Genomic DNA, 26016 nt, shown 5'->3' with positions numbered 1-26016 from the left:
CATGGCCATTTTGTTACCCAAAAAAGACACAGAATTCCTTACCTGCAACAAATGACTGCTTTACAGGAGAGTGCCAAGTCCAGAAAGCTCCGCCTGACTTCAAACGAAAGGGCATACTTCAGTGTGTGGCCATCAATAATCAGGGCAATATCATTTTCCTTGCCCAGTGACTCCCCCAGACTGGTACAATGTTGAGTCAGAGAAGCTCTTGTTGCCTGAAAAAAAAACAGAAAGAAAATGTTTCTTCCTAATACAAGAAAAGTGCATTCAAACTAGAGCAAGATATCTCCAGACCATGCAGCAGAGCACAGTACACATGCACTCAAATTGGCACTGACTTGAGCTAGTGTGTTATCAGCACCTCATGCAGATATACTGACTTGTGTCACAAATTGGCAAAAGCTCCCTCTGCTTGCCTAGGAACTTGTCTCATTTCAGAGCAGACTCCAGCATCTTTACTACACACTCCTGCATGATGGATGTGCCCAAAGCAGTTGTGATACAGCCTTCCCAACTGCAGCCCAAATACATCACCTTTCCAAACAGGTAGGAAAAGAATCAGGCCACTTTCACAAAAAGGGGAAGTGTGGGAGGACAGCGGAAAATTTCCTTTGCAATTCATTTTCTCTCATCTCACTCATTAGTATGGTAATCAAAACAAACTCACTCTGATCCACTAGAAAACTAGCCCCAAACTGGAGGCAAATTTACAGATTAAGTTAATGAGTAGGACAGAGAACACAATTCAGCCACTTTAGACACAGATTATCTTTTGCACCTTCTTCTTTAAAAGAATGACTGCATAATTCCCTGTTTCCCCATTAAAATGTGAGGGATTAGATTTATGACTTCATGGCATGCTTTATCTACACTGTACCTGAAAATCTAACACAAAGTAGATGACTGTGCTTAAACCATTAGAGACCAGTGCTGGAAAAACAAGGGGTAAGTCTTGTGGGAAGAAAGCTGTTTTATCTAGTTCAACACTACTATGCAGTGACAACATTCACAGAAACTCTAAGGATGGTATAATGGACACAGTTTGGGTAATGTTATCAATAACAGAATTTTATCCCAAGAGCCTTTGCCCCTGGGATCTTGGAGTGTCATTTCTTTTTCTTCACTGCTTCCTCTCAGTCTTGCTCAAACTTTTCTTACTCTCAAGAGCAGAATTAACTCCTGTCCTTCTCCTGAATGCACACACAGGATTAAATGCTTCTCTGACTATTTGAAACCAAGGGAGAACTCCCTGCCCTTATTTCCTGTCTAGCACTTGGGGCACTTCAGAGGGAACCCCCTCACTTTTCACCTGATCCAAAGGAGAGTGAAAGCCAGGGCCCAACCACTCCCCCCTACAGAGACAGAGGACAATGTGAGGGCAAGTTCAGGAGAGTTACTGAATAGCCATCATCTATTGCTCAAAAGACAAAGCCACAAGAAAACTTATAAAAGGTCGTATTTCTCATCAGTTGAGAATACTAGTCCCTCCATTGCTTATTATCATGGATACAGATAAACCTCATCCAATTCACATCCTGGTCATGGAACTTACTCATCTTACATGTAAGATGACAAAGAATTAGTAACACTGTTAATAATACCCCAAAACACTATAAATCAAGGATTACAAATGAGACACTTCATTTTATCAGCACTTTCTACAACTCTCAATATACTCCTCCATATGCAGGGCTAACTTACAACCTAACAGCTTCATACCGTAAAAAAGCATGAATTATTATTTCTGTTTCTTCTAACTACTTAAAATTGCTGCGTTTTAAAAAAGAAAACCAACTATTGCTCCTATAGGCCCGTGCAATTAAGCCAAATAAACCAGACCCCATTCTCACTGGGTATATAATGAAGACCTTCCAAGCAAGCAGGGGAACAAACATTTGGAAACCATGGGGAACTATATCCTTCTGTGGGCATCTCATTACTGGTAACTAGAGTAAAAATCCCTACTTTGATCCCCAGCTTTTATGCTGTGCTTGACATTAAAGGATAAGTTTGAGTCACATCAAGCAAGACTAAGTCAATCCTTTACTACAACAAGCGTGATGGAGCAGAAATCAATAGTAATACTAAGAAAGTATCTCACATCCGTGGAATACCCCTGCCTTTTTTACTGAGTATCCATAAAGCTTAAATGGTAAGTTTGTCAGGGCATCTGGAATAGAGTACTAAAAACAAATAAAGCAAGCCTTTCACTTAGCCATAATAAACTTGGTTTTCCTTCCCAGGCACAGAGCATCCAGCTGCTCTGGGGAAACCCAGAGAGGCACCTGCCAATCAAACCTTATGGTAGTGGCATATTGATTTCCATCAAATATTAAAAATATACAGCTTTACTTGAAAGTCAGAAGGTGTGAAAACTGAAAAGTCCATCTTCTTAGTAGCCTTGATTCAGTAGGTTTTTCTAATAAATATAGACACTTCGTAAGCCAGTAGAGGACATGTGCACATGCTTAAGCGGTCAGTTGAATCAGAGTAACATTATCAGTTTAGAGCTTTACAAGGGCTTAAAAACTCATTCATAAGACCACCAAATGTCAGAGAACAATATGAAAAAAAACCAGCTTATAAAAAGTCAACTACAGAGCTCAAACTGAAAAAGCTAAGGAAATGAAGTTTCAATTTATTTTTATCTACTTTTAGACCTTTGACATGATGAGGGGATTTGTTTCTAAAAACATGAACAATTCTGACATAAATGCATTTAAGGGTTAAAGATGTTACGGTCTCTGTGCTTGAGTTAAATTTAAGACATAGTGTTATATTCCATAATAAACCTATCCCACCTGCTCTTCCTGTTTGTTTTTCCATTTCCATTTTAACAAGTCGCAACCACAAATACAAACCCTCAGCAGAGCATTTACTTGCATTACTGCCTTAAACTAAACTTTCAGGTTTTACCATTCTCTGTGTGCATAGTTTCCACACAGAACATGAAATAACATCATTAGTTCACTATTATAAATCTTCATAGGACACTAAATTTGTTGACAGGCAGAAAACAAAAACATCCTGAAGTAGGGTTTGTGTGGTCTTATCTGGACTGTACGCTCAGGATCTTTAACAAACCTCGTGATAGCATGCCTGCATATTCTCACTTCCCAAAACCTAAGGAAAAATCCCTGCTGTGCCCAGATTTAGGAATTACAATACTGATAAACATTCTGGGATTTGCCAGGCTATTATTTTGCAGGTTAACAGAGCACATATTAATACTTTTTACATGGTGTTTGAAGTCAACTGGGAAGTCAATGCAATCAGAGTTAATGTGATCAGAAACTCTGCTGATTTCACTAAAAACAAGAGCAGAATCCTCATGCTGTGATAAGAAACATTAGGAATGTTCTATAGGTTAGTTAATTATAACTTAAGCATTTTTTTTGCGTACACCATGTGCCTTTGGGTGGTGGTTGTTGTTGTTGTTCTTGCTTTGTTTTTTTGCTTTGTTTGGGTTGGGTTTTTCTAGAAGCAGTGCACGATACCGCCCATTCCCCCTCTCCCGAGCTTTGCACACTACAGCAAGAAACGTTGGTGTTTGAGGCAATGCAGTGTCCAATACAGAATGACAGTATCAGATACTTGTCAAGAAAAAAAACTCAGAAGGACCTGCAAAATTTGAGTGCAGAAGACTCCAGCAGGATAATAGCTATTCCCTAAGCTTATCTTACAAAAACGCTGAACGCTGATATGCAGAGAAGAACTGGACGATTATTATAAGACAATCTGTTCCAAATCTCCTCTTTCCTGCCCTGCATTTCCCTGGAAAGGCTCACACACTCACTGAAATTATAGCAGGATATAGAAAGCACAGAATTTTGTGCAGCCACTACACTCGTGGCTACTACTTCATTGTAAGCATACAGCCATCCATGGCCCACAAGAAAAGACATCTCAGGAAGAAAAGTCAGTGGCTTGTAGTATCAGGTAGGCCAGAAGGCATCTTCAGCTGAAGAGAGCCACTCAGCCCTGGATCTGTGACCTCTGACAGACATACCCCCATACAGCCAAAATCAGCCTTACTTTCTGGCTGCCCACATTTCACGCTGTCTTGGTTGCAGCATGGTGCTAATCATGCCATGATAGTGGGTATGGCCTTCATATGGGCCATTCACTTTAGAGCTGGACTCAATGATCCTTTTGCGTCCCTTCCAACTCAGAATATTCAGTGTTTCACCTTTCTTGAACAGCCATACTTTCATCTCAAAAGACCTAAAATGACACTCGCAAAACAAGCTCCTGCAGTAAGAGATGTTAAACTTACAGAATAGTTTAACTATAAGCTAAGTCAATCACACATACTATTTGCTTCTGTAGTTATCTAGGAAGTACTGCTAGCTACAGCAGTTTGAAGGGTTTTCCAAGCTAACTTCTTTCATCATCCTATAATTAATTTCCAAACCACTAGTTCTGGTATAAATGAGGTTAGATAAATTACACAATCTGCTAACTCACTAGAGTGCACTGACGTGCCAGCTCAATTTGTTTTACCAATCCATGAATTTACTTTTTACAGCTGCTGTTTTCCTTCCCATCCACAGATAATCTGAATCATCAGATGTAACAATTCTTCCACTGTGCTGAAAAAAGTGGTTTCAATCAAAATACCAGCCACATCCCCTTCCCCCAGCGTTAAGTGAAAATTATTCCAAGGAGAACTTAAGAATTAAGCAAGGAATCCATTACATAATCCCAGTCAAGATAACACTGGCCAACCCTACTTCATGGGAAATTTTCCAATCTTCATTGCAACCTAGAAGTTTACGTTAAGTGAAATCTTTTACTTCAATCTGCCTGGCTGCTGTGCCAGAGAGAACTGTAAAGACATCTGGCAGAAGCAAACCTACAGTATAGGAATAATCAACATAAAGGCAAGAAAAATTAATGTTAAAACCAAAGCTGGCAAAACATATTAGAAGTACATAAAGCAACACTCCTTGGGCAGAAGAGTCACTGGAAGTGCTTGCCATAATAAATAACTCATATACAAGAGCTAACCTTGAAACCTGTCTTGAAACCTAGAAAGAAATATCACTTTCAGAACAGATCCTCACTTCGCCAATCTTCCAAGTTTGGTACCAAACTTGACTAGGTCAGCAAACCACTTCAACTTCCAAAAGCAAACAGGCAACTTCCAAAGACCTAGTTATAAGGAAGGGTGTAAAGCATATAGCCACAAAGCCTAGTGAAGATTACCTTATGTTTACAGCAGTACTCCAGCTACAGGACTGTTGCCACGTTCCTCTGTTCCCTCTCTTTTGTGATTCCTATAATTGATCCGGCTTCAAACAGTTGCTTATTTAACTGCTTGTGTACTCTCAGAATTTAGCTGAGGATGGAAATACCAATTCAACCAAAGTTGTGTTTTCTAGGTGCAATGTGTCACTTGCTTATATAAACTGATACAAAAGCCATGGTTTATGGCCCATAAAATGGATACGCAAAACACCAGTAGAATTGGAAATACTTAGTTACTAATATTGGAATATGTATGGTGTAATACAATCAACTCTACAACAACATGGACCTCCACATTCAACTCACAAAAAATTTCAGAGAAGCACTTGGACACTTTCTCAACAATAAGGAATTCTTAAGAGTAGCCACAAAACCACTCTGGCTTTCTTCTACTCTCAAAACCATATAACAATGCTAAAAAAACCCCCCAATCTTGACATCAGTATAGGCATTCATCTTGCTAGATGTGCAACAGATGAGGCAGTGCATGGAGAACAGAGCAGGCTGTATTCCTGAAAATACATCACCTGTAAGGTTCTTGTAAAGCCAGAAGTAGAGATATTAGCAGGGAGGTTGTTCTGTTTACTAACTCACTGAAAACAGCACTATGGAGAGATGACCCTGAAAATTACACACTTCTAAAGCCCAGTTTTAAGAGTTCATCCCTTCCCTAGCTTTACAGTAGAAGAGGCTATAAGGACACTGTAGTTGAGAGCCTGGAAAACCCTTAAGAGCCAAAGACTAACTGTGAATACTTCACTACTTCACAGTTAAAAAGAAATCGTACCAACATTTCCCAGTTTAGAGGAAGTCTGAATACTTCTAAAACACAGGATTCACTTCAAATTCAACCTGTACACACAAAACCATTTAGCAAATGGATTGTGGAAGATCAGATCCCAGCTGCATACCTTCAATTTACTCTTTTAAGTAAGATCAAAACTAAGAGAAAAAATAACAAACAGGCCCATCAATAGCTGTTTGCTCAGTATTACTGCAGTGCTCAGCCTGCATCACATGTTGATTTAGATACATACAAGCACACAGTGTGTGACTACTCCAATATCACCTTACAGCCATTCTTAAAACATGTCAACCAAATGACACAGCAGAACTTCATTATTTAATAACACCATGATTCTGCTTGATGAATATGATCTCCTACTGTGCCAAGAAAAACATCATATGGAGGACCATGAGATGTTAGATGGACTCACTCACATAATTTTCATAGCTTTGAATTCAACCTGAACTCAAAATTTCAGGAACTTCAACCTGAAATTCCTTCAGTTAGCCAAGTAATTTAAAATGTCTCAATACAAAGAGTCCTTAATCTGCATAGCAAGTCTCAGGTTATCACATTTTCAGACCAGATCTTGCATTCAGATATAAGATAAAATAGATCATAGCAGAATTTTTCTATCCAAGGGCAGTTGAAAGCCCAGATGAATTTGCCCATCAAGAGCTGTAGCAAGTGCAACGGAGAATGATTCACGGATGTTTCCAGTTCTGCAACAAACTTATTATGCAGGAACCAAGGAACTTGGTTAAATAGGAAACAAAAATACATCCTGAAGGAACATCTGTCCTGTCATCTGTACATTTATCTCCAAGCATGTTCTACATAGTTAAAAAAAAAAGAAACAGAGCTTTTCACAAACTTCATCTGATCACAGAAAAATAATCTCCAGAAGTGTCAGTCAGATATACCATCTCAAACACATATGCTGTGAAAAGGGCTGCAGGTACTTCCAGTACCTGCAAGATCAGTTCAAGATCGTGGCAAGGAAGAGCATCAAAGAGCTGACTATTCAAAAAGTACATGGTGAAGGAGTCAAGAAAACTTAACATAGCATGTCAGGTGATTGCAAACTAAACTTCAGGCTCCCAGTGAAGAAAAGCAGCATCTTTAATATGGAACATATATGAAGTCTCCACTGCAACCCCAGAGCTAGAGAGGCTTTGGGGTGGGGGGAGAAGGAGGGAAGAATTAGGAGCAAAGCAAGGCTTCTGCCAAATTAAGAAGTAAAACCGATTTGTTCAAGACTTCACTAACTAGTCATGTCCCACCCTGCAGATTAAATAACATGGCAGTGCATGCTGCCAGAAGTGGTGATCCTCATATCTTAGCCTTTTGAACTAAAACCTGAAGTTTTCTGCAGCATTACTTTTTCCTCACATTAAAGAGAGAAATGCAGATTTTAGCAGTGGCATCTTAAAAATGCCACTCTTTACTGTAATCTTGACTAAAATACTGATTAATTAAAGAAAAAATCAAGAAAAGTCACAAAAGTCTCAACATTCTCAGACAAAAGAACTGGCATCCTAAGTAGTTATCCAGTGCAACATTGTTGCCAAAGGCACCATCTTGAAAGCCATGAGTCTTTTGCAATCCTCCTTTCAGTTCCACGAGGGCAAAGCTGGCAGCATAAGAAACAATTGTGGAAACAACTGCAGTCAAAAGGGCAATTCATCAAAGGTTCTTCAAATGCTATGGAAGACAATACCACATTTGTTCAGTTTGACATTTTTTAATATTTCTAACTTTAGCAAGAAGCATGTGTATCCTGGGACAACCAAGGATTTCAAACATTACAGCCACAACCCTGTTCTCTTCACACTCAGAACAGCATTAGGCTTATTACACTATTTTCATGTACTCCAGAACTGCTCTATGCTGGTGACTCTTTCTATTGCTTTCAATATACAGTAGATATTTGACCACAGAACAGTTTATGGTGCACATTAAGAAAGTTTATGTCTCATACCACAGAAAGCTCAAAGAAGAAATGCTTGTTCTGGACACTAAAACATCTGTGTGATTACTAAAACCAACTGTGCTCTGCCAAGAGGAAGCAGCCTGTTAGTTTTGCTAGTAAGCCAGAATGATTTAGTCTTTATATTATGGTATTTAAGCTTTATTAAATTCATTCAAAAGAATGGACTTTTTATTTCCTTCTACTTCTTCTCTTTGGAACATAATCCAGCTTTTCCTGGAAGCAAACAAACAGAAGCCCACTCTTGAAGACACTCCTTCAGGAAGTTACTGATTCTTGCCAAGTAATTTCTCAGAGGTAACAGCCCACTTCTCAACCTGATGGGTAAACCTTCAGATCAAGGAGACACCACAACCTTCTGCTTTAGATCATGAAGATACGGGATTCTCTGTTACATTGTCTGAACCACAAGTTTCTGTGTTGCTCTGTTTTAAGCTGTCAGTACACATCAATGCCCCCAAACAGCCGAGGAGAATTCAACCAAGAAATTAACAATTGGTATGCAGACATACAAGTCAGTCTATAATTTACCCCCCACTGCCCCCCAAAAAGAGGGCATTTTCTCTTTATATGAAATCACAGGATGTTTTGGGTTGGAAGGACCTTAAAGATCATCTAGTCCCAACCCCATTCCTAGACTAGGTTGCACAGAGCCCCATCCAGCCTGGCTTTGAACACTTCCAGGCGTGGGGCACCGGCAACCTCTCCAGGCAATCTGTTTCCGTGTCTCACCACCCTCAGAGTAAGGAATTTTTTCTTAGCATGCAATCTAAACCTACTATTTTACAGTTTGAAGCCATTTCCCTTTGTCCTGTCACATCCAGCCTGGCTTTGAACACTTCCAGGCGTGGGGCACCGGCAACCTCTCCAGGCAATCTGTTTCAGTGTCTCACCACCCTCAGAGTAAGGAATTTTTTCTTAGCATGCAATCTAAACCTACTATTTTACAGTTTGAAGCCATTTCCCTTTGTCCTGTCACTACATGTTCCTGTAAAAAGTCCCTCTCCAACTTTCTTGCAGGCTCCTCCCTTCAAGTACAGGAAGGCAACTAGGTCACCCCTAAGCCTTCAGATAGAATGCTTTAAAGATTCAGATCTCTGCTACAGATATTGGCTTTTCCATATATTTATACCTCCATCTGTGTATGGGTTTTCTTTATATACACAAAGTGTAAACTATAAATTATCACAACAACAACAACAACTATTATTATTATTATTATTATTATTATTATTATTGACCACTTTGGTTGATATAAATAAAATTCAGCCATCCTGACTCAATGAGATTAGAACTTTCCTGAGACAAAGAACAGCCCCCAGTGCAGCCAGGACTATATTAAAGGAGTTCTATCACTGCTAGCAAGTAAGGAATCCATGTTTATTAATGGATAAAAGACTGAACATTAGTCACAACGAAATACAGATCAGATGACAGAGCTCATCTCTCCTCCAGACGAATGCTATATATAAGGAATGCATAATATTGAGTAGATTGATTTGTACAAAACAGGACTGACTCAAGATGATTTTCTCATTATGCAGTTACCTTTCCAGCACAGACATATGTATGTGTCAAAATTACTGTTTACCATGACAAAATTATTTTATATTTTCAAGTCACATGACATGTGTAGTCTGGAAAAGAGAAAGTTTTGGTTTTACCCTTTGATGTAAGGTAACATCAATTTGTAAGACACCAAAATAAAGCTGGAAGGACAGAATTTCCCTCTCTAAAGACTAATAAAATTTAAATGGGGCTAGAGAAAGCTATAGCTTCAATTATTTGTAGTCTTCCACTCTTAATTTCCTCTCCAAAATCCCCCTTTAGAAAAAGACCTCAACTGCTGTTAGCATCTGTGCAGTTAATAGCTCAGTGGAATGGTAGTGTAAGTAACAGAGGCCATACCGCTGTCAGAGTTCATAGGCAAAGTTATTCCTGCACTTCAGTAAAAGGAAACTGCTTTGAGAATTAAGCCAAACAGCAAACTCTAAGCTACTCGAGACAGTCCCAACATAACACAACTCAACCTGTCACATTAGTCTTCTTTTCAAGTGCTTGTGGACTATCAAATCTGTTTCTCAAGAAAATTCCAGAGCCACTGATTAGGACAAGCAAGCTCCGTAATAAAAGTTACTTTTAATAAGCAGATTGCTTTTAACCCATGTTATTTGCTTAATGCCCTGGTTTTGATTTGGAAACAATACACATATTGAGCAGAAATATGAGAGAACTTGCAGTTCCTGAAATACCCTTTGAGATTTTACTTCTACCCTGACAGCATGACAAGCATCAGAATTTACTCATACTCCTTGGAATATGTATTTTTCCCTTTTACCCAGGGCTGACTAGACAATAAAACAACACACAAAGGGGTTTCCAGAAGGATCCGATACAAGCTGTAGTCCCATGACCTTACCTATTCCCCAACAGCCTCTCAAAAACAAAGAACAAGTACATTCATCGATTGTTTCCATCCAACTGGGATCACTTTGGCTCCTTAAAGAGTTAGGTCAGGCTTCCTGCCCTTTGGCAGCTGCTCAATGGCAGGCAAGGTGCAACAGTCCATCCTGGACACTTCACTCCTGGCTTCAGTCCCATCTGTGCCCTCTCAGGACTTCTAATGAAGCAGAGCCTAGCAAGCAGAAAGCAAGGCAGCATTCTCCTGCTTGGGTTGGCCCCTTCGGCAAGCTACTGGAAAGGGGGGTTAAAACCTGACCATGCTTCTGTTTAAGACAAAACAGCACCCAAATTGCCCCACAAGGGCAGACAAAGGATATGGAACACACTGTACAAGGAAAATATTACATGTGCCCTAAAGGACAAGGGTGTGGACACTCCCACACCTGGGAAACACAGACTGTCAGAGGACACAGCAAGGATACAGGAAAACTGGATTTTTCCTCGTGTCCCAAAACTAAAAGAAAGAGCTCTATAACTCTACATCCAAGCAGAGGACAGTAGCAGGACTAAAAGTGCTAACCTTAGACTGTAAGTTTTTAAACCCATAAATTACAGTGCTAAAATATAGATACATATCAAGGAAAGTGAAAAACACTATTGGGTTACACAAGCAAGATGCTAGGAAACATTCAAACTAGATCACAGAGATCTTCACTATCTGAACACTTCTAGATCTGTAGGATCAAATAAACTCTCATTTAACAACTGAAGAAAAGTAACAGAAGAGCTATCCAAAGTATGAGCACTGGCACCACACATAAATTATGAAAACTGAAGAATTTTGTGTTTTAGTATCAGAATACCAGAAATCCAGAAAGCTATGTATTTGTTCAGCTGATACAAGACCCAAAATCAAACTATCTACAAAGCATTAGATCATGAAATGAGAAAAGCATGACAAAACTATCAAAATGGTTTTATGCCTGCCAGCCTGTTGAACCTACTTACTAGTTTTGCTCAAATAAGATTTGTCACAATATAAATTCTTCTGCTGCACTTTGATTACAAAATTAGTACTTTACAACAATAACATCAGGTAAATGCCTCAAGATTGTCCAGCTTGAACACTTTTGTCAGAGGAAGTCTGAAGATTATATTACTAATAGAACTCTACCAGGATCAATCCATGCTCAATGCTACTTACTTCAAAACACCAAAAGAAACGCAATCCTTCTGTCTTGCAATTTGAGCACAGCAGATTACGGTGACAAAAGAATAAAGACTGCTGCCCAGAGAGCTTGTGGAAACCCCATCCCCAGAAATGTTCAATAAAGGCCAGGTTGGATGGGGCCCTGAGCAACCTGATCTAGGGAATGGAACCCTTGCCCATGACAGAAGGAGATGAAACTAGATCTTTAAGGTCCCTTCCAACTCACACCATTCTACAGTTATATGAAAAATAAAAAGCTCTGAAAAAGCAAATATAAACAAGCTTTCTTTGAACAATAATTTTAACTTAACTGGCAGCAGATAAGTGAGCAATGACAAACTAGATGTAGCACAGACCCAAATTCTCCCTCCTGCCCTCAGTTCCACCCTTGAAACAGGGCACAGGGCAGTCAGCTCCTCCAGACCATCCTCAGCCATATGGCACACAAAGCCAGCAGCAGGATACAGCCTCCCCTCACCTCCTCAGGTGTCTGGAGAAGTGGGGCCTGGGTCTATGAACCAGCTCCCCACAGGCAGTTCAGAAGTTGCCATACTACTGTCATTTTTTATACTGAATTTTACTTCAATTCTAAAGCCTAATTCATTTTTGTGCCTATCTTATAAAAAAGGTTTGCTCCTACACCACAGCTTCAACTACTCAGAAGAGACTATGTTCAATGATAAAAGGGAATGGCTGGAGGTTCCTAAAGAGCATGAACCCTATCTAGAGGGTTTTAAAAATGTGACTATAACATGATAGCAAGGAAACGTGAAAACATGACAAAACATGAAAAGCTAAGGGTTTATAAGAGATGATAATACATGGCATCAAGATCTTTCTAAATATCGGCCAACAGCCTGAGATTATTTTAGGCTACTTGTTGCCCTTAAATAGCATTATCTTCTCAGCACAGGCTATACCTTTAGGGAAGGGTGATGTACATGAACAAGCACACATCTCCTGACAGCAGCTTCAGAGAGGCACTGCTTGGTCATGCCTTGCATCACTCTTAGGTAGTGGTGGAAAAGGAAACAAGCAGGAACAAGGGCAGCTTTGCCACGGGCCTCCTTGAAGATCAAAGGAAGCAAAAGCCTCCACCCAGCTGTTCCCTAGTCATTTTCTTAGCTAAGATTATTTGGAAAAAAAAACCAAAAAAGGTAAATTCTTGAGCATTTGAGCATTTAAAGCACTTCCAAGTTGCACAGGAATGGAAAAATGGCCTTTGCTAAACACAATCCTATTTAATACTACATGAGGTGACATTAAAAGGCTACTTGCCCTTGCCATCACATCACAAGTTTAAGGCAGTTTCTTCACCAGCCATAGTTCAGCCAGAACTGAAATTCCAGACACACTGCAAATCCAAAAGATTACATGTGTTCAGTGGACAGTTTAGTGTCTTCATCCTTTGAAACCTACACAGGAGACAACAACCCCAGGTAGTGTTTTTGAGAAGAATGGAGGTGAGATGTATTCACTTGGCTCAGTGATTGACGAGTTACATCCAAGGACATTCTCTAAGGGCTGTCCTGATGCCGGACACTAAGGACAGCTTTCAAGTAACTTCATACAACTGTTTTAATAATCTTGAAGTTACAATATTGCATGTATGTATCTATGGGAGAGTTCCCAAACAAAGAATTACTCACTGAAACAGTATTAACGTTATAGAATCTTAAGGTCATGTAACAACTGGTTTTGGCAATTTAGTACTTAGACAAAAACAAAACTTTAGTACTTAGATACAAAATCCATAAAAGCCCTCTCCCAACCAAGGCAACAAATGCTCTACTTGGGGCAATGAATTCTAACAAGAATCAGAAATACCAAAATCAAGTAGTTTTTCAGACTGTATATAAGACCCCTGAAACTGAGAGATGCTGAGACCCATTTATCCCAGCCTCTCAAGTACCCAGATACTGCATTCCTCCTATTAGCTGACAAGATGATCATGTTAACCTACTAAAAAAATTCTATACAAATACACTATTTTAAAAGACAGCACCATAAAGATTTTCAGAGCTCCAATGCCATTGCAGAGAAACACATAGTTAAGATAACAATATTCACAACTCCCAGACCAAAATATTCATTCTTATATCCCACAGGCTGCCTTTCTGACTATGTGAACAGAAATACCACATGGGAAATAGGGATTTAGCCACAATGATTTTGGATATTGAAATCGGTTAGGGCAGAACACCATCTTTTGGAAGACGCCAGCAGAGTTGAACAACAAAGGGTACACCTTTAAACAACATGTAGCAGTAATTATCCTGGGCTTGGCCAGTGGTCTTCTTTGCTACAAACACATCTGTACTTTGCTGCTTCGAGCTTCCTTCAGGCCCTAGTTAACCTTTGCTCATAAAGCATGATACGTTCCAAAAATGCTTAATAGAAAAGAATATTGTAACCAGCCAACTGCGCATGTGAAACCAAACTCAAGATTACTGAAATTGCATTGCAAGGCAGCAGACATGATCTTAAAACCACACTGGCCATTTTTATAGCAGACTGTATTCAATGTCTTATTAGAATAAAGAAACCCCCACAACCACAAGCTACCAACCAAACAAAACTGACAAAACCCCGCACCATTTTTCTTCCTATTTTAGTCCACGTTATTTAGTCTGTTTAGTTCTTAAAATATGCAGTTTTCTGTACTTCACATTAACATCAGGCTTCTGTTGAGCACACATTTGTAACAAGCTTCACTACATTAAAAAAACCAAAAACAAACAAAAAACCACCAAAAAACTCTGACAGCAATAATGACAGTGTGAAAATTAATAGCCAAAATCCAAAACCCAAGTAAGAAACCAAGCAATTTAGCACAGGCTTCTGTAATGAAAACTAGAGGCACGCCATGACTTTATGTTCGCTGATTTAGAGAATGCACAGCAGTTAGGGCAGTGAATAGGCAAGGTAACAAATTCCAAGTGGAGAGATAAAGGTAGTCTAAGTAGCAGTGGTTTGTCTCTCACAAAATTAAAGTATGTGCTAGATGCATGCTTAGTCCTACATGACTATCATATTGTTTTGAATAATATTTAATTTGAGAATTTCCTCCAGGTGACCGCCACAAGAAGTTATACTGAAGATTTATGCTCATGGGAGGTAACTCTATTACACTCTGGTACAACATCTACAGCAACAACTTTTTATTGCCTTCGGCACAGCATCTTAGCTCCCAGCATACTGACAAATAGCAGTGATTCCTTCTTGGCAAACATAATTTCTAACACCTTCTGCAAGAATTATCTCTCTGATTTGCAGATTTCCTTACTCAAGTTTCATGTGGCTCCTGGATGCTGGACAAGCATGACTCAAATGATCTGTCACAAGATCTACTTTATTTGTAATCTCAAGTAACTAAATAATTTCCATTTCTTAAGAAGCTTCACATACTTCCCTCATACAAAACATCCTACCCAACAAACTAAACAACCTGCTTCTTTCTCTCCCTTCAAAACCACCACACTGGATTTCTCCACTGTCCCTACTCGACTTTTCAAAAATACTCTATCTGCATTAAAGGTTTCAGTAAAATTGCAAATATCAGGTAGTGAGCCACAGAGGAAAGTAAGGCTTCCTCCAGCTACTCTATACTTTTCCAGACTCCCACAGGTAATCTATTAAAAAAACCCCCTACTAGGAGGCTTGCTTATTCCTTGCAGATTTAAAGGAACGAAAGATTAAAATTGACATGTATTTGTTGGCAACTGCCACTGTCAAGAATGACTGCATGGCATAATGCATCTAGAGGCCACAGGGCAGCCCATACACAGATGGGTTGGTTTTGTTTGACTTGAAATTCTCTATAATGTATTATAAACTAGCGCTGTACAACACCATTTCAGATATGTATCATTTACAATTCACCTCTACATTAAAATTGACAAAATTTTAATTTGGCTGATCCTAGTCCTTACAACTTAAATGTTCTATTCTCATATGCAGCTGGTGCAGACATTTCCTAGACATTCACAGGCAGTTCAGGAAGCAAGAGTACCTCTGCTGCTGCACTGCTCGTGCCTTATTGCTTCTAGTTCTAGAAAGAACTGGAAACAAATCTTACTTTTGTGGCATTAACTGTTGCCCAGCAAAGACATTGGTATCCACTCAACTGAGAAGCTGGACACAAGACCCAATTTGCTTTCATCATGACAGCTTCCAGCATTTTTACTTTTTTTTTAAAGATAAAAATATAAAGAAAGCCCTAGGCAAGCTTCTCTTTTCTAGTCAAACAAACATCATTCCCTGAAGTGAACAGTAACTTTTCAAAGGCCTCTTTTTCCTTGAGTTTTAAAAATACACTTAGTTTTCTAACAGTTTATTCAATACATCTGAAGTTTTTATTAAAGTTTATCTAATAAATATGATACCCATTTCAATTACTAAAAATAATTGTAGTAAGAAAACTCCACAAAATCATCAAGATTATGTTTCTTTTTTAAAATTAAACCACCACAGTAATTTCCCTAAAGATTTAGTTATACAATAGATTTCTTTTATTAATATTTACTAAACCTATTAACTCCGTCTGTTGAACTGCAGATTTTGTCTGTCAAGCCCTTGACAGAACTAGAAATCCCTTGAGAACCTGACAGTATTAAAACTACTACAGACAGACAAATTAAGTTTTAATAACTTTAAAAGAAAGCACAAGTTTTAAAAAAAGTCACCCAGTTAAGTTGTGAACCCATCTCCCTTTTCCTTACATTATTTACAGGTAAGTTGTGAAATATTAATTCTATAATCCAGACAACTATTACTGTACCAGCCTAGATCTTACAAAGCTCCTTAACCATTAATTGGCTTTATTCATCCACATTTTCCCAGAGTTCTACTAAACTCCATATCCAAAAGCACATGCTCTGCTGACCTTCCCCCCCTGCACCCCAACACAGAATTCCTGAAGCCAGACAACCTCAGTCACCATTAGCCAAGTAATGGAGCCAGGTTATACCACAGAATGAGATACCTTGTCTTCCTACAAATAGCTGAATCTTCTTCTTTCATTGAATTCTGTACTCTAGCTACAAGAATTTGAATTAGTAACATACACCAAATTCCTCAATCTTCCAAACCAGAGGAAAGATTCACTGTGGCTAGCTTGAAAATCTGAAGCACACGACAAGCATACATAGATACCACCAAAACTCAGCATGATGGAAGCTGCAGGAGGATATCTGAATCACCTCAGCTTGGACTAACACACTCATTCCCAAAGCTCTCCAAGAAACCATTATATTCTAGCACTTCAGCACTGTGATTTCTAGGCCCAGTTAAAACATTGGTTATGATAACTCAGGATTTGGAAATTAGCTGATAATTCAAGATATCCAAATTAGTTTTGTCTTGAACACATGGAGAGGGGAGATTGCAAACATACTTAAGATGTGTAGAGGGTAAACTTATTAGAAATGCTTAGTAAATATGAAAGAGCAACACTAATCCTCCTCTAACATCACTATGTCAGTTCAACAACCAGAGATAGGGAGAAAATGCACTTTGACACATTCTTCCATTTTAAAAAAGGCTTACAACATTGTAGAAAAGTTGTATAAAAAGCTTAGAGATTTCCACAAGATTCCTGTGATTGGTTCTACTCTATGCAGAAGGTTAAAAAGCTGAGGGAACACATACTTTACTCAGGTATTAAATTCATACAGCTGCAGAACTGCTTAATTCTAGTTTCTGACAGACCAATCAACTCAGAGAAATTCTGTGGGACGTTTTCTAGCTTCAACCAGATGTAAAACATCTTTTTTCTCCTTAATTCCCCTGTGAAGGAAATGTATTCCTTTATGTGACTGATGAGAAGGCTTGGAGCAATCAAGCTCCAGTTGCAACAATGATTCTCTAATTATTATGAAAAAGGAAAGAATCTTTAAAAATTGTTTAACAAAGTAGTAGTAAGTCAGTATTATGGGAATCACAGAAGTAAGATCACAGATACCTATATCTCTCTGTTTTCCAAATACATGATCGTGTATTTGGAAAACAGAGAGATACAGGTATCTGAAGAAGTCAGATACCCTGTCACCCTGAAGAAGTTAGTTCTCTACTATTCTCATTAAGTTAACACTGCAGATTAATAAATCCTGTTGCTTTAGGCTGGCTAGACACCAAGAAAGGAAGACTGCTTATTCTTAAAACCCCCAGACAAACTTGCATGAGCAAGGAATTCCTCCAATGAAAGCAGAAGATCAGATAGGAAAGTATCTTGAAGAAGAAAGGACTATTTAGTTCTTGCCCTTCAATAAAAAAGACAAATCTGAATTCTTTCTACAGATGTGCAGTATTAACCAAGTCAATTAAGAGGATTAGTATCCATAACTCATCTATACATCAGACACCAGCTTCATCTTTTTCCCCTAAAAACACACCATCATGCTTTAATATCAGAAAAAGCCACATTTCATGGGCAGTGTCTCATTAAAAAAAAATTGTTTAACACTTGATTACACATCCTTATGTTTCCATGGTCTCTTGTACTTAACAGAAATAAGCACATCAGTATGCTGCAGAGAATCCCATCTTCAAAGCCAACAGATACTTCCCTCACCATCCAAAGCCGTGCTTCTGTTGTTACACACACAACAGAAAATAAATCTGGATAATACTCTGTGATCATCTCTTGATATAAAAAGCCAACAGATACTTCCCTCACCATCCGAAGCCGTGCTTCTATTGTTACACACACAACAGAAAATAAAACTGGATAATGCTCTGTGATCGTCTCTTGATATAACCCTTCACATATGTGAAGATCATTAGCAATTTTAAGAGACATGGTGTTTGTTTCCAGTAATTTGCCTCTAACATATGAGAACTCTTACAAAGGAGACAGAAAATTTTAGCTGGAATTCAGGGAACATGCTCTTCCTTTCTATTTGTATGTAATATGACCTATTCTGTCCTATAGCACGGCCGAGGCATTAGCCCACATCTGCTAAATACCAGCTGCCTAAAATCAGCTCGTCAGAAATGACCACTATTACAACTTAAAACATGAAATGAAAAGTAACTTTGAAAACAGCGTGTTTGTGTTTTTTAAAAGCATTCCCCAGCCTTCCCATCCCAGTTTCCGCTTATAGAAAGAAGAGTTATTTAGTAACTTTTTCTTAGCACTCCTAAGGGTCCTTGCATTCCTTCAGGTCCAAGTACCCCCACTTCATCCAAACCAACTATCACAGTGCCAGAAAACACTAACAGAAAAAACAGAGGCACAGATAAGCGAGAACAGTCATTAATGAATTCTGAAAAGTGAAAAGCAGGATGAAACAAAAATACCAGCCCAACTCATTCACCACTCACAGCTAAAACCTATTAGTATTACTTCCTGAAAAAGTGGTAATCTAATACTTAAGTTACACAGTCCTGTGTGTACTTAAACCTACAGGTCTAGGTAACACCTATATTCTTTCATTTATAATTCTACATAGTACACGCAAATCAAAGCAGCTTTTCACACAAAGAGCTGTATATTTTCCACATACATACAATTAACTTTCTATGCAGATTAGCAAATATCTGGAGTTATGAAAGATCCTATCTGTTCCTCAAAAACAAACAAAAAAACCACTAAAATCCTTCTACCTAACATTTTTGAAGGCTTATCTGATTACTAGACTCTGCTCCTTATGTAACTACTTATTAGCTCAATGTGTATTTCTAGACTAAGAAAAACAGAAATTTGAGCAATAGTAAAAGCTTTGTACAATAGAAAGTGTATTCTTTCCCTCTTTTCCTAATTAGCTTCCTTTGCAAATCCCCCATGGTAGACAGAAGAGCTGATTACAATTCCAGGCTGAGTGGAGACTGGAGTAACTTACTAGCCACAAGGCACTAGAGAACTGTTGCAGATGCCCCTCTGAAGGGAGCTGATCCCGGGCTGAAACTGAGCTTGCTCACATTGACCAGTTTTCCAGAATATTAACTTTGTCTGAATGCACATGGGCAGGTGATAGCAGGGAAGATAAAAGCCCCAGCCTCCTCTCTAGTGCAACACACAAGATGTAACCATCAAAGCACCTACATGGCATTAGCAGTACCAGGCTTGTTCTTGCCTTCCTAGCAGTACCTGCATATCTTATTCTCTTTCAGTACAGCTGAAGCATACATGATACCAATGCTTTGGAGCATCTGGAGTTTTAGGTAACTTTTGTTTTAGTCTGAAAAGCTGACAGTATCTTCAGGCCCATTTTTTGCAAGTAATCAGCATGACATCACTGACAAGGTATAGACATTCCTTTTTCTGCAAGAGAATCAGGATCCCAAAAAGCAACATATTCAAAATCTGTAATTGTGCTTGAGAGTCTGAAACACAGATTTACATAAATAAACTCACACAGTGCATATGCTGAAGAAATTCTGTAGGTGAAGGTAAGCCTTTCTATGTAAGTCATAACGCAGGCAAAACTTTCTGAGAAGTTTAATACAGAGGACACTACTGTAACCATACTCTTTGCTCAAATACAAATGCTGATAAACAATTTACTTTTAATGGCCTTCTGCTCATGTTGCTCTCCCTTACACAGTCTGAGTTCTCAATGGTTATTAGAAAAAGTTTTAGACAATAACCCAACAAATCTGTGATTTCTAGCACATGGCTAAGTCCAATGACCAGGTCAGAGCTTTACCTCTTAAGAGATCCATGATTCCCAGATAACATCAGATCTACAGGTGCATCAGTATTTAAATACAATGGATAATGATGCTTGTCAAAGATCTCCTTACTTTTTTTAACTCTTAAGTGTGGGAAGGAAATGTGCCAATTAAGAACAAAGATCATGAAAGTCATTGGATGAATCCAATATTCTCAAGGTTAACAGATCCTTCTAGAACCTTGACAGTAACGTTACCCTACAGAATAGCTAAAATAAACTAACAACAAAATAAGCAAGTTTTCCAGGTCCTCACTCTTCACTGCCAGAATATAAAACATAACTGTATGTAAAGCTTCCCTGCGGATACTAAGGCTATTAGGGAAGTCTAGACATTGACAACAGATGACAAATTCCACTGTGAAACTATGTTTGTTTTTTAAGAATACTACAAACACCATGGTGGCACAAACAGGTACATCCCAAGAGGGAAACATGCAGAAGGTATACCTGAACAAGTGGAAAAGCAAGGAGGGCCAGCTTCTGCTTACACTTTCAGGCATATCTTATCAAGACACACGAGCATTGAGGGTTCTTACACAGGAATATCCATTTGCTTTTACTCACACATCTGTGTATAACCCAGGACTGTCACTCCTGGCATATAAGTTCTGTAGAACACACTCACACCTCCCTTTACATCAACAGGGTTGCTTTACAGCAGTAAGTACTATCCACAGCTTCAGAACTGGTTCCCTCCAATGTTGTCCCTCCACTACTGTTAAATACAATCCCATGTGATAAACAACTGATACAATTCCCAGCTTTTCTTTTTACAGGATTTATGGGTAGGAACACACACAACATTCCTTGGCTGTAATATCCACTCTCTCATTAGATGTTTTTCAGCCAGGGCCTCTCTGGTCATCCAACTTCCCTTCTTCAGGTACCCTATTTACTGCTCCCACAACTCAAAATTCTCCAAGATGCCAATGAAACAAATTTTTCCAGGTTAAGAGCTGCACAATAAGACTTTATGATGTTCCAATTTAATTAAACAGAAACTGAGTCCAAGAATTACACAAAGTAAATCTCATGCTCAAAATATTCTCATTTCAAAAAGCTTTTTTAGGAAAAGAAAAAACAAGTGAGTATATGTATGCATATGGTAAAGTCTATAAGGGATACACATTTGCAGGTTATTATGCTAAGTTTCAAGAATTCAGCTGAATCAAGCTAGGGATTAGTCTTTTCTATTCCCAGGAGTTCCCTGAAGAGAACAGAAATGATTGATTTTTCCACTGAAGTGCATGATTTAGAAAAAAATTTATCTCTGAAAACCAAGCAAAGACAGTTGTTCGATCACATATCACCTACTGCTGCATGCCAAGGAGCAGAAGTGGGAGGGAAAAGTCACACAGGGACTGCACAAAGGGGGAAGTGTATCAATATTTAAAAGTTCTAAGCTCAACTTGGATCTTGTAAAAACTCATTTTTGGTATTAATAGATTTCAAAGGTGGAATATATTAAATATAATGCTACAGAATTTCAGTGTGAGAACCTTCAATTTTAGGCTCAGTTGAACAGAAGTCAAAATTTCTGTTAGAGGTGCAACACAAAATAAATATTACTGTGGAGATCCCATACTGAAAAATTGGCAATAAAAGTACTTAAAGACACCTTAGAGTGAAACAACTAGAGGCAATTATTAACAAAACATAAGTTTTGTATTCCAACGTCTATAAAATCCAATTCTACGTTAAAACGGCAGTAAGAGTACTTTAGAGAAAACCCATAGACTTAATTTAGATGGAAAGCAAGATTAATACAAACCATTTCTGATGTACCAGTTCAGAAGCTCCACAAGTTTGTACTCATGCTTTAGAAAAAATGCAGGCTATCTGAGCTAAAGCATCAGTCACCTTCAATATTCATGAGGTATCATATGATAACATTTTCTTCACTTGAAAGGCCAGCAACTACATACGGGGTTTCTTTTCTCATCTGACATGCCATGGTTCTCCATTTCCTTTTTTTTCTTTTTCTTCCATAGAAGCATAGAAAAGTTAGAGTTGAAATGGACCTTAAAGATAATCTAACTTCAACCCACTGCCATGGGCAGGGACACATGCCACTTGACCAGGTTGCTTAAAGCCCCATCCAGCCCAGTCTTGAACACCTCCAGGGATAGGGAGTCCACAGCCTCTCTGGGCAACTGCTCCAGTGTCTCACCACCCTCACAGCAAAGAATTCCTTGCTAACATCTAATCTAAACCTGCCCTCTTGCACCTTAAGGCCACTCTCCCTTGTCCCATCACTACATGCCCTTGCAAACTGCTCCTCTCCAGCTTCCTGGTAAAGGATGTTGGATATTGGATATTCTGCAAGGTGCTATAAGGTCTCTCCAAATCCTTCTCTTCTCCAGGCTGAACAGCCCCAAATCTCTCAGCCTGTCTTCTCAGCAGAGGTGCTTGAGACCTCTGGTCAACTTAGTGGCCCCTCGTCTGGACTCATTCCAAGAGGTCCACGTGTTTCTTGCGCTGGGAGCCCCAGAGCTGAACACAGCACTCCAGGTCAGGTCTCACGAGAGCAGAGGGAGAAAACCATCTCCCTCAACCTGCTAGCTGTGATTCTTTGGACGCAGCCCAGGATGCCTTTGGCTTTCTTAGCTGTGAGTGCACACTGCTGGGTCATATGGATCTTTTTGTCCAAACAGCCCCAAGTCCTTTTACTCAGGACTGCTCTCAATCCATTCTCCTCCCAACCTGGACTTGTGCTTGAGACTGCCCCAACCCAAATTTAGCACCTTGCATTTGGTCTTGTTGAACTTTATGAAGTTCACACAGGCCCACCTCTCAAGCCTGTTCAGATCCCTCTGGATAGCATCCTTTCCCTCCAGTGTGCTGACTGCACCACACAGAGCTTGGTGTCACAGGCAAAGACACTGGGGGTGCAAGTTCATGTTCTGAAAGCTTTCACTAGTTTTCATGTTTACTAACAAATTTCCAATACTGTTTATAGCTGGATTCTGTAACCAAAGTTGTCTACACACAGTTATTGGAATCACATCAAGGCAACTGGAAAATAACACTTATCTGGTGATAATTTTGGCACAGTAGTAATACCCTCTTCAACCAGATTTGCAGATATCCAGTAACTCCTCTGGCACTCCAAGATACAGTCTTGGCATTTCCCACCCAATCCCAACCTGCCAATTCTAAATGCAAATGTCAGATGCTGCCTGTTACAGGTACATTCATCTGTCCTACAAATACCTCTAATAAAAATCAGATATTGAAGTGATATCCAATACTGATATGGACACTGAAACACACAAAATGGAAGGATACCTCCTAGGAAGATTCATGTACAAATACATGATTTTTCTATTTAATTTTGGCATATATATGCAAAGCATGGCAACCATTTGCAGAACATTTTTTATTTTAGATCTCACAAGCTGCTGTACAGAGACAAGCTCACAATGCATGTGTGGTTAGAGCTGTTCCATGCAATACTGAAGCTAGAGAAAACCAAAACAAGTTTTCTTCAGATGTTATTCCTATATCTATACCTTAAACTTAACTATATTCCTGGTGGCATGCTGAAGATTTTTCCAGTTTGCAGCAGAATCAAACCCATTCACCTAAGAAGTTGCTCATTCTGAGACTTCAGTTTGATTTGCTCAGTTTGTGACTGAAGACCTCTGGAGTACACTTTACACAATACACCTGTGTTTTATCATGAGCTGTTTGTCTTGCTACCCCCTAAGGGTAAGCAAGAGAAATTTAATGTGAAAGCCTGACAACCTGCCATCTTGTTAGCAACACCTCCCTCTGTCAAGAATTACATGAGAATTTGCTTACTTACATCAAGTGAATCTTCATTGACCAGGATGAGAGACATACTCTGTGAAATGAGTCTGCAAGAATACCCTGCAAGAGGGAAAAAAAAGACAATAAAATACAAAGACTTACTTTTTGGAAGGCTATTTAAGGTTCAAGTTCAGCCTTAAGATAAGCATCTATAAGGTCAAATGACAATTTATTTTTTGAGCAGGTACTCCTATCAGGCAGACTGCTGGAAACTTTGGTGTATAGGACACACTCCAACATGACAGATTTACTAGAAACATGGACTGCATTCTATCTGCATTTTCAAATACATCACTTGAGATGTTTTAATTAAAGAAAACACTGTATGAACTGGATGCAGTAAATATAGCCTATAGCCCTCCATCAATTTTTTTTTTATGTCTACAAGAAGGCAGGTTTGCCTTCAGCACATTACAGGAACAGATCTGGATGCACGGTTGCATCTATGCCAGATGACTGGAAGTGCACACATGTTTTCAGTTGATGCTACTCAGTTTCCTTAGCCCACACAAAGCTTACACGAGCATTTTTTACTCCTGAGGGTTCAGTGTGGAAGGTTCTGAGCTCCTTCATCAAGAAGTACAGATCAATCATACTCACAGAGCCCCTACCAACTCCTATAGACACGAGGTAATTGGACTACATTATTCTTAGTGTGGGACTGGGACATGAAAGAACGAGAGCGCCCAGAAGGCAGTTCTGTACATTTCCCAGCACACCAAAATTAAAACAAAAACTCTCAAGACAGAAGAAAATCTCTTATTTTTATAAAAGTTTAATCATTTACAAAATAAACAGGTTAATTCTGCTCATATTAACAGCAAGAGACAAATGCAAACTTGCATCAGACTGACCCCACAACATTATCCTAAAAACTCATGCAAGTTCACTTGGGATTGGCATAGTGGTGTCAGCTTCATAAAATAGCAGAGAATTAATTGATTTGAAGCACACACCTTTTATTGCTCATCTAAGCTACGTGGGAAAAGGAAATTCAATACAAGTATTTTTTATTTCATTTTTTTTTACTAGAAATTAATTACAGCAGTTTAAAAAATTGCTATCAAATAAAATGGAGTCTTGGGAAGTCTCTTACTTTTGTTAAATGGAGACTGGAGGGTATTGCAGTATAAGAATAATGTCCCAGTAAAGAACCACTGCAAGGCTGACAGATTCAAAAGCTGAACACCACAGTCACCATAAAAAGATGAAGTGCCTCTTTCCATATCTTACAACACCGAGAGAACAACTGAGGCACGAAATCATCTCTGGGATTCTTGGTTCCTTAGAAAGGCCATACTGGGTCAGCAATTGCAATGCAAATAATTTCCTCAGGCTACAGAGTTTTTATAATTGGGCTAGTTTTGTAGGTATAATCCAGGGTTAACATGTCTGCATGTGTGACTTCTGTAAAGAAAGTAAATCCCTCTCCTTCCTTTGAGGAAGACATGCTTGTATCATAGCCAGGCACTCTTAGGCAGCAGGTCTGATTACCTGCAGAAATTCAGTTTCTCCTCCATTTTCACAGCTGTGTGGACTATGAATATCAAGTACAGTCTTACTAATACATGTTAACAAGCCTAGGTTTAATTTCTGCTTCAGAGAACAAAACAGTACAACACTGAACTCACACCTGTTGGAAAAAGGTTGAAATATATTCTAATGATGTGCAGCCTACAACACGAAAGCTTTGCAGACAGCCTCTGATTCTGCCTGTGATCAAATCTTAGACGGTAGTAGAAAACCTCCAACAGTTACAGGAAAAACACTGACTTTTTTCTCAAGCCAGTTTGCCCTTTTTAAAAGTTAGTTTCAGGCTAAAAAATGCTTCCTTATTTTTATTGAGAAAAAGAGAATATTATAAATTTAAGTACTTCCCTCCATAACA

At 38.9% G+C, this 26016-nt stretch overlaps 1 protein-coding gene across 1 annotated transcript in view; it reads right to left on the bottom strand.

The window, feature by feature from the left end:
• ATP8A2 (ATPase phospholipid transporting 8A2) overlaps window positions 1-26016 on the bottom strand; it is a 287313-nt gene that overhangs the window by 193613 nt on the left and 67684 nt on the right. The window contains exons 23-24 of the mRNA XM_005417776.2: window positions 24124-24188; window positions 43-215 (exon numbers count right to left, since the gene is read on the bottom strand). Coding sequence (XP_005417833.2) covers window positions 43-215; window positions 24124-24188 — 238 coding nt within the window. The remainder of the gene's footprint in view (window positions 1-42; window positions 216-24123; window positions 24189-26016) is intronic.

This window comes from Geospiza fortis, unplaced genomic scaffold, assembly GCF_000277835.1.
Source record: "Geospiza fortis unplaced genomic scaffold, GeoFor_1.0 scaffold16, whole genome shotgun sequence".
Classification (NCBI taxonomy): domain Eukaryota; kingdom Metazoa; phylum Chordata; class Aves; order Passeriformes; family Thraupidae; genus Geospiza; species Geospiza fortis.
The sequence above is the reverse complement of the archived record's forward strand: the minus strand, read 5'-3'. Positions and strand labels throughout refer to the sequence as shown.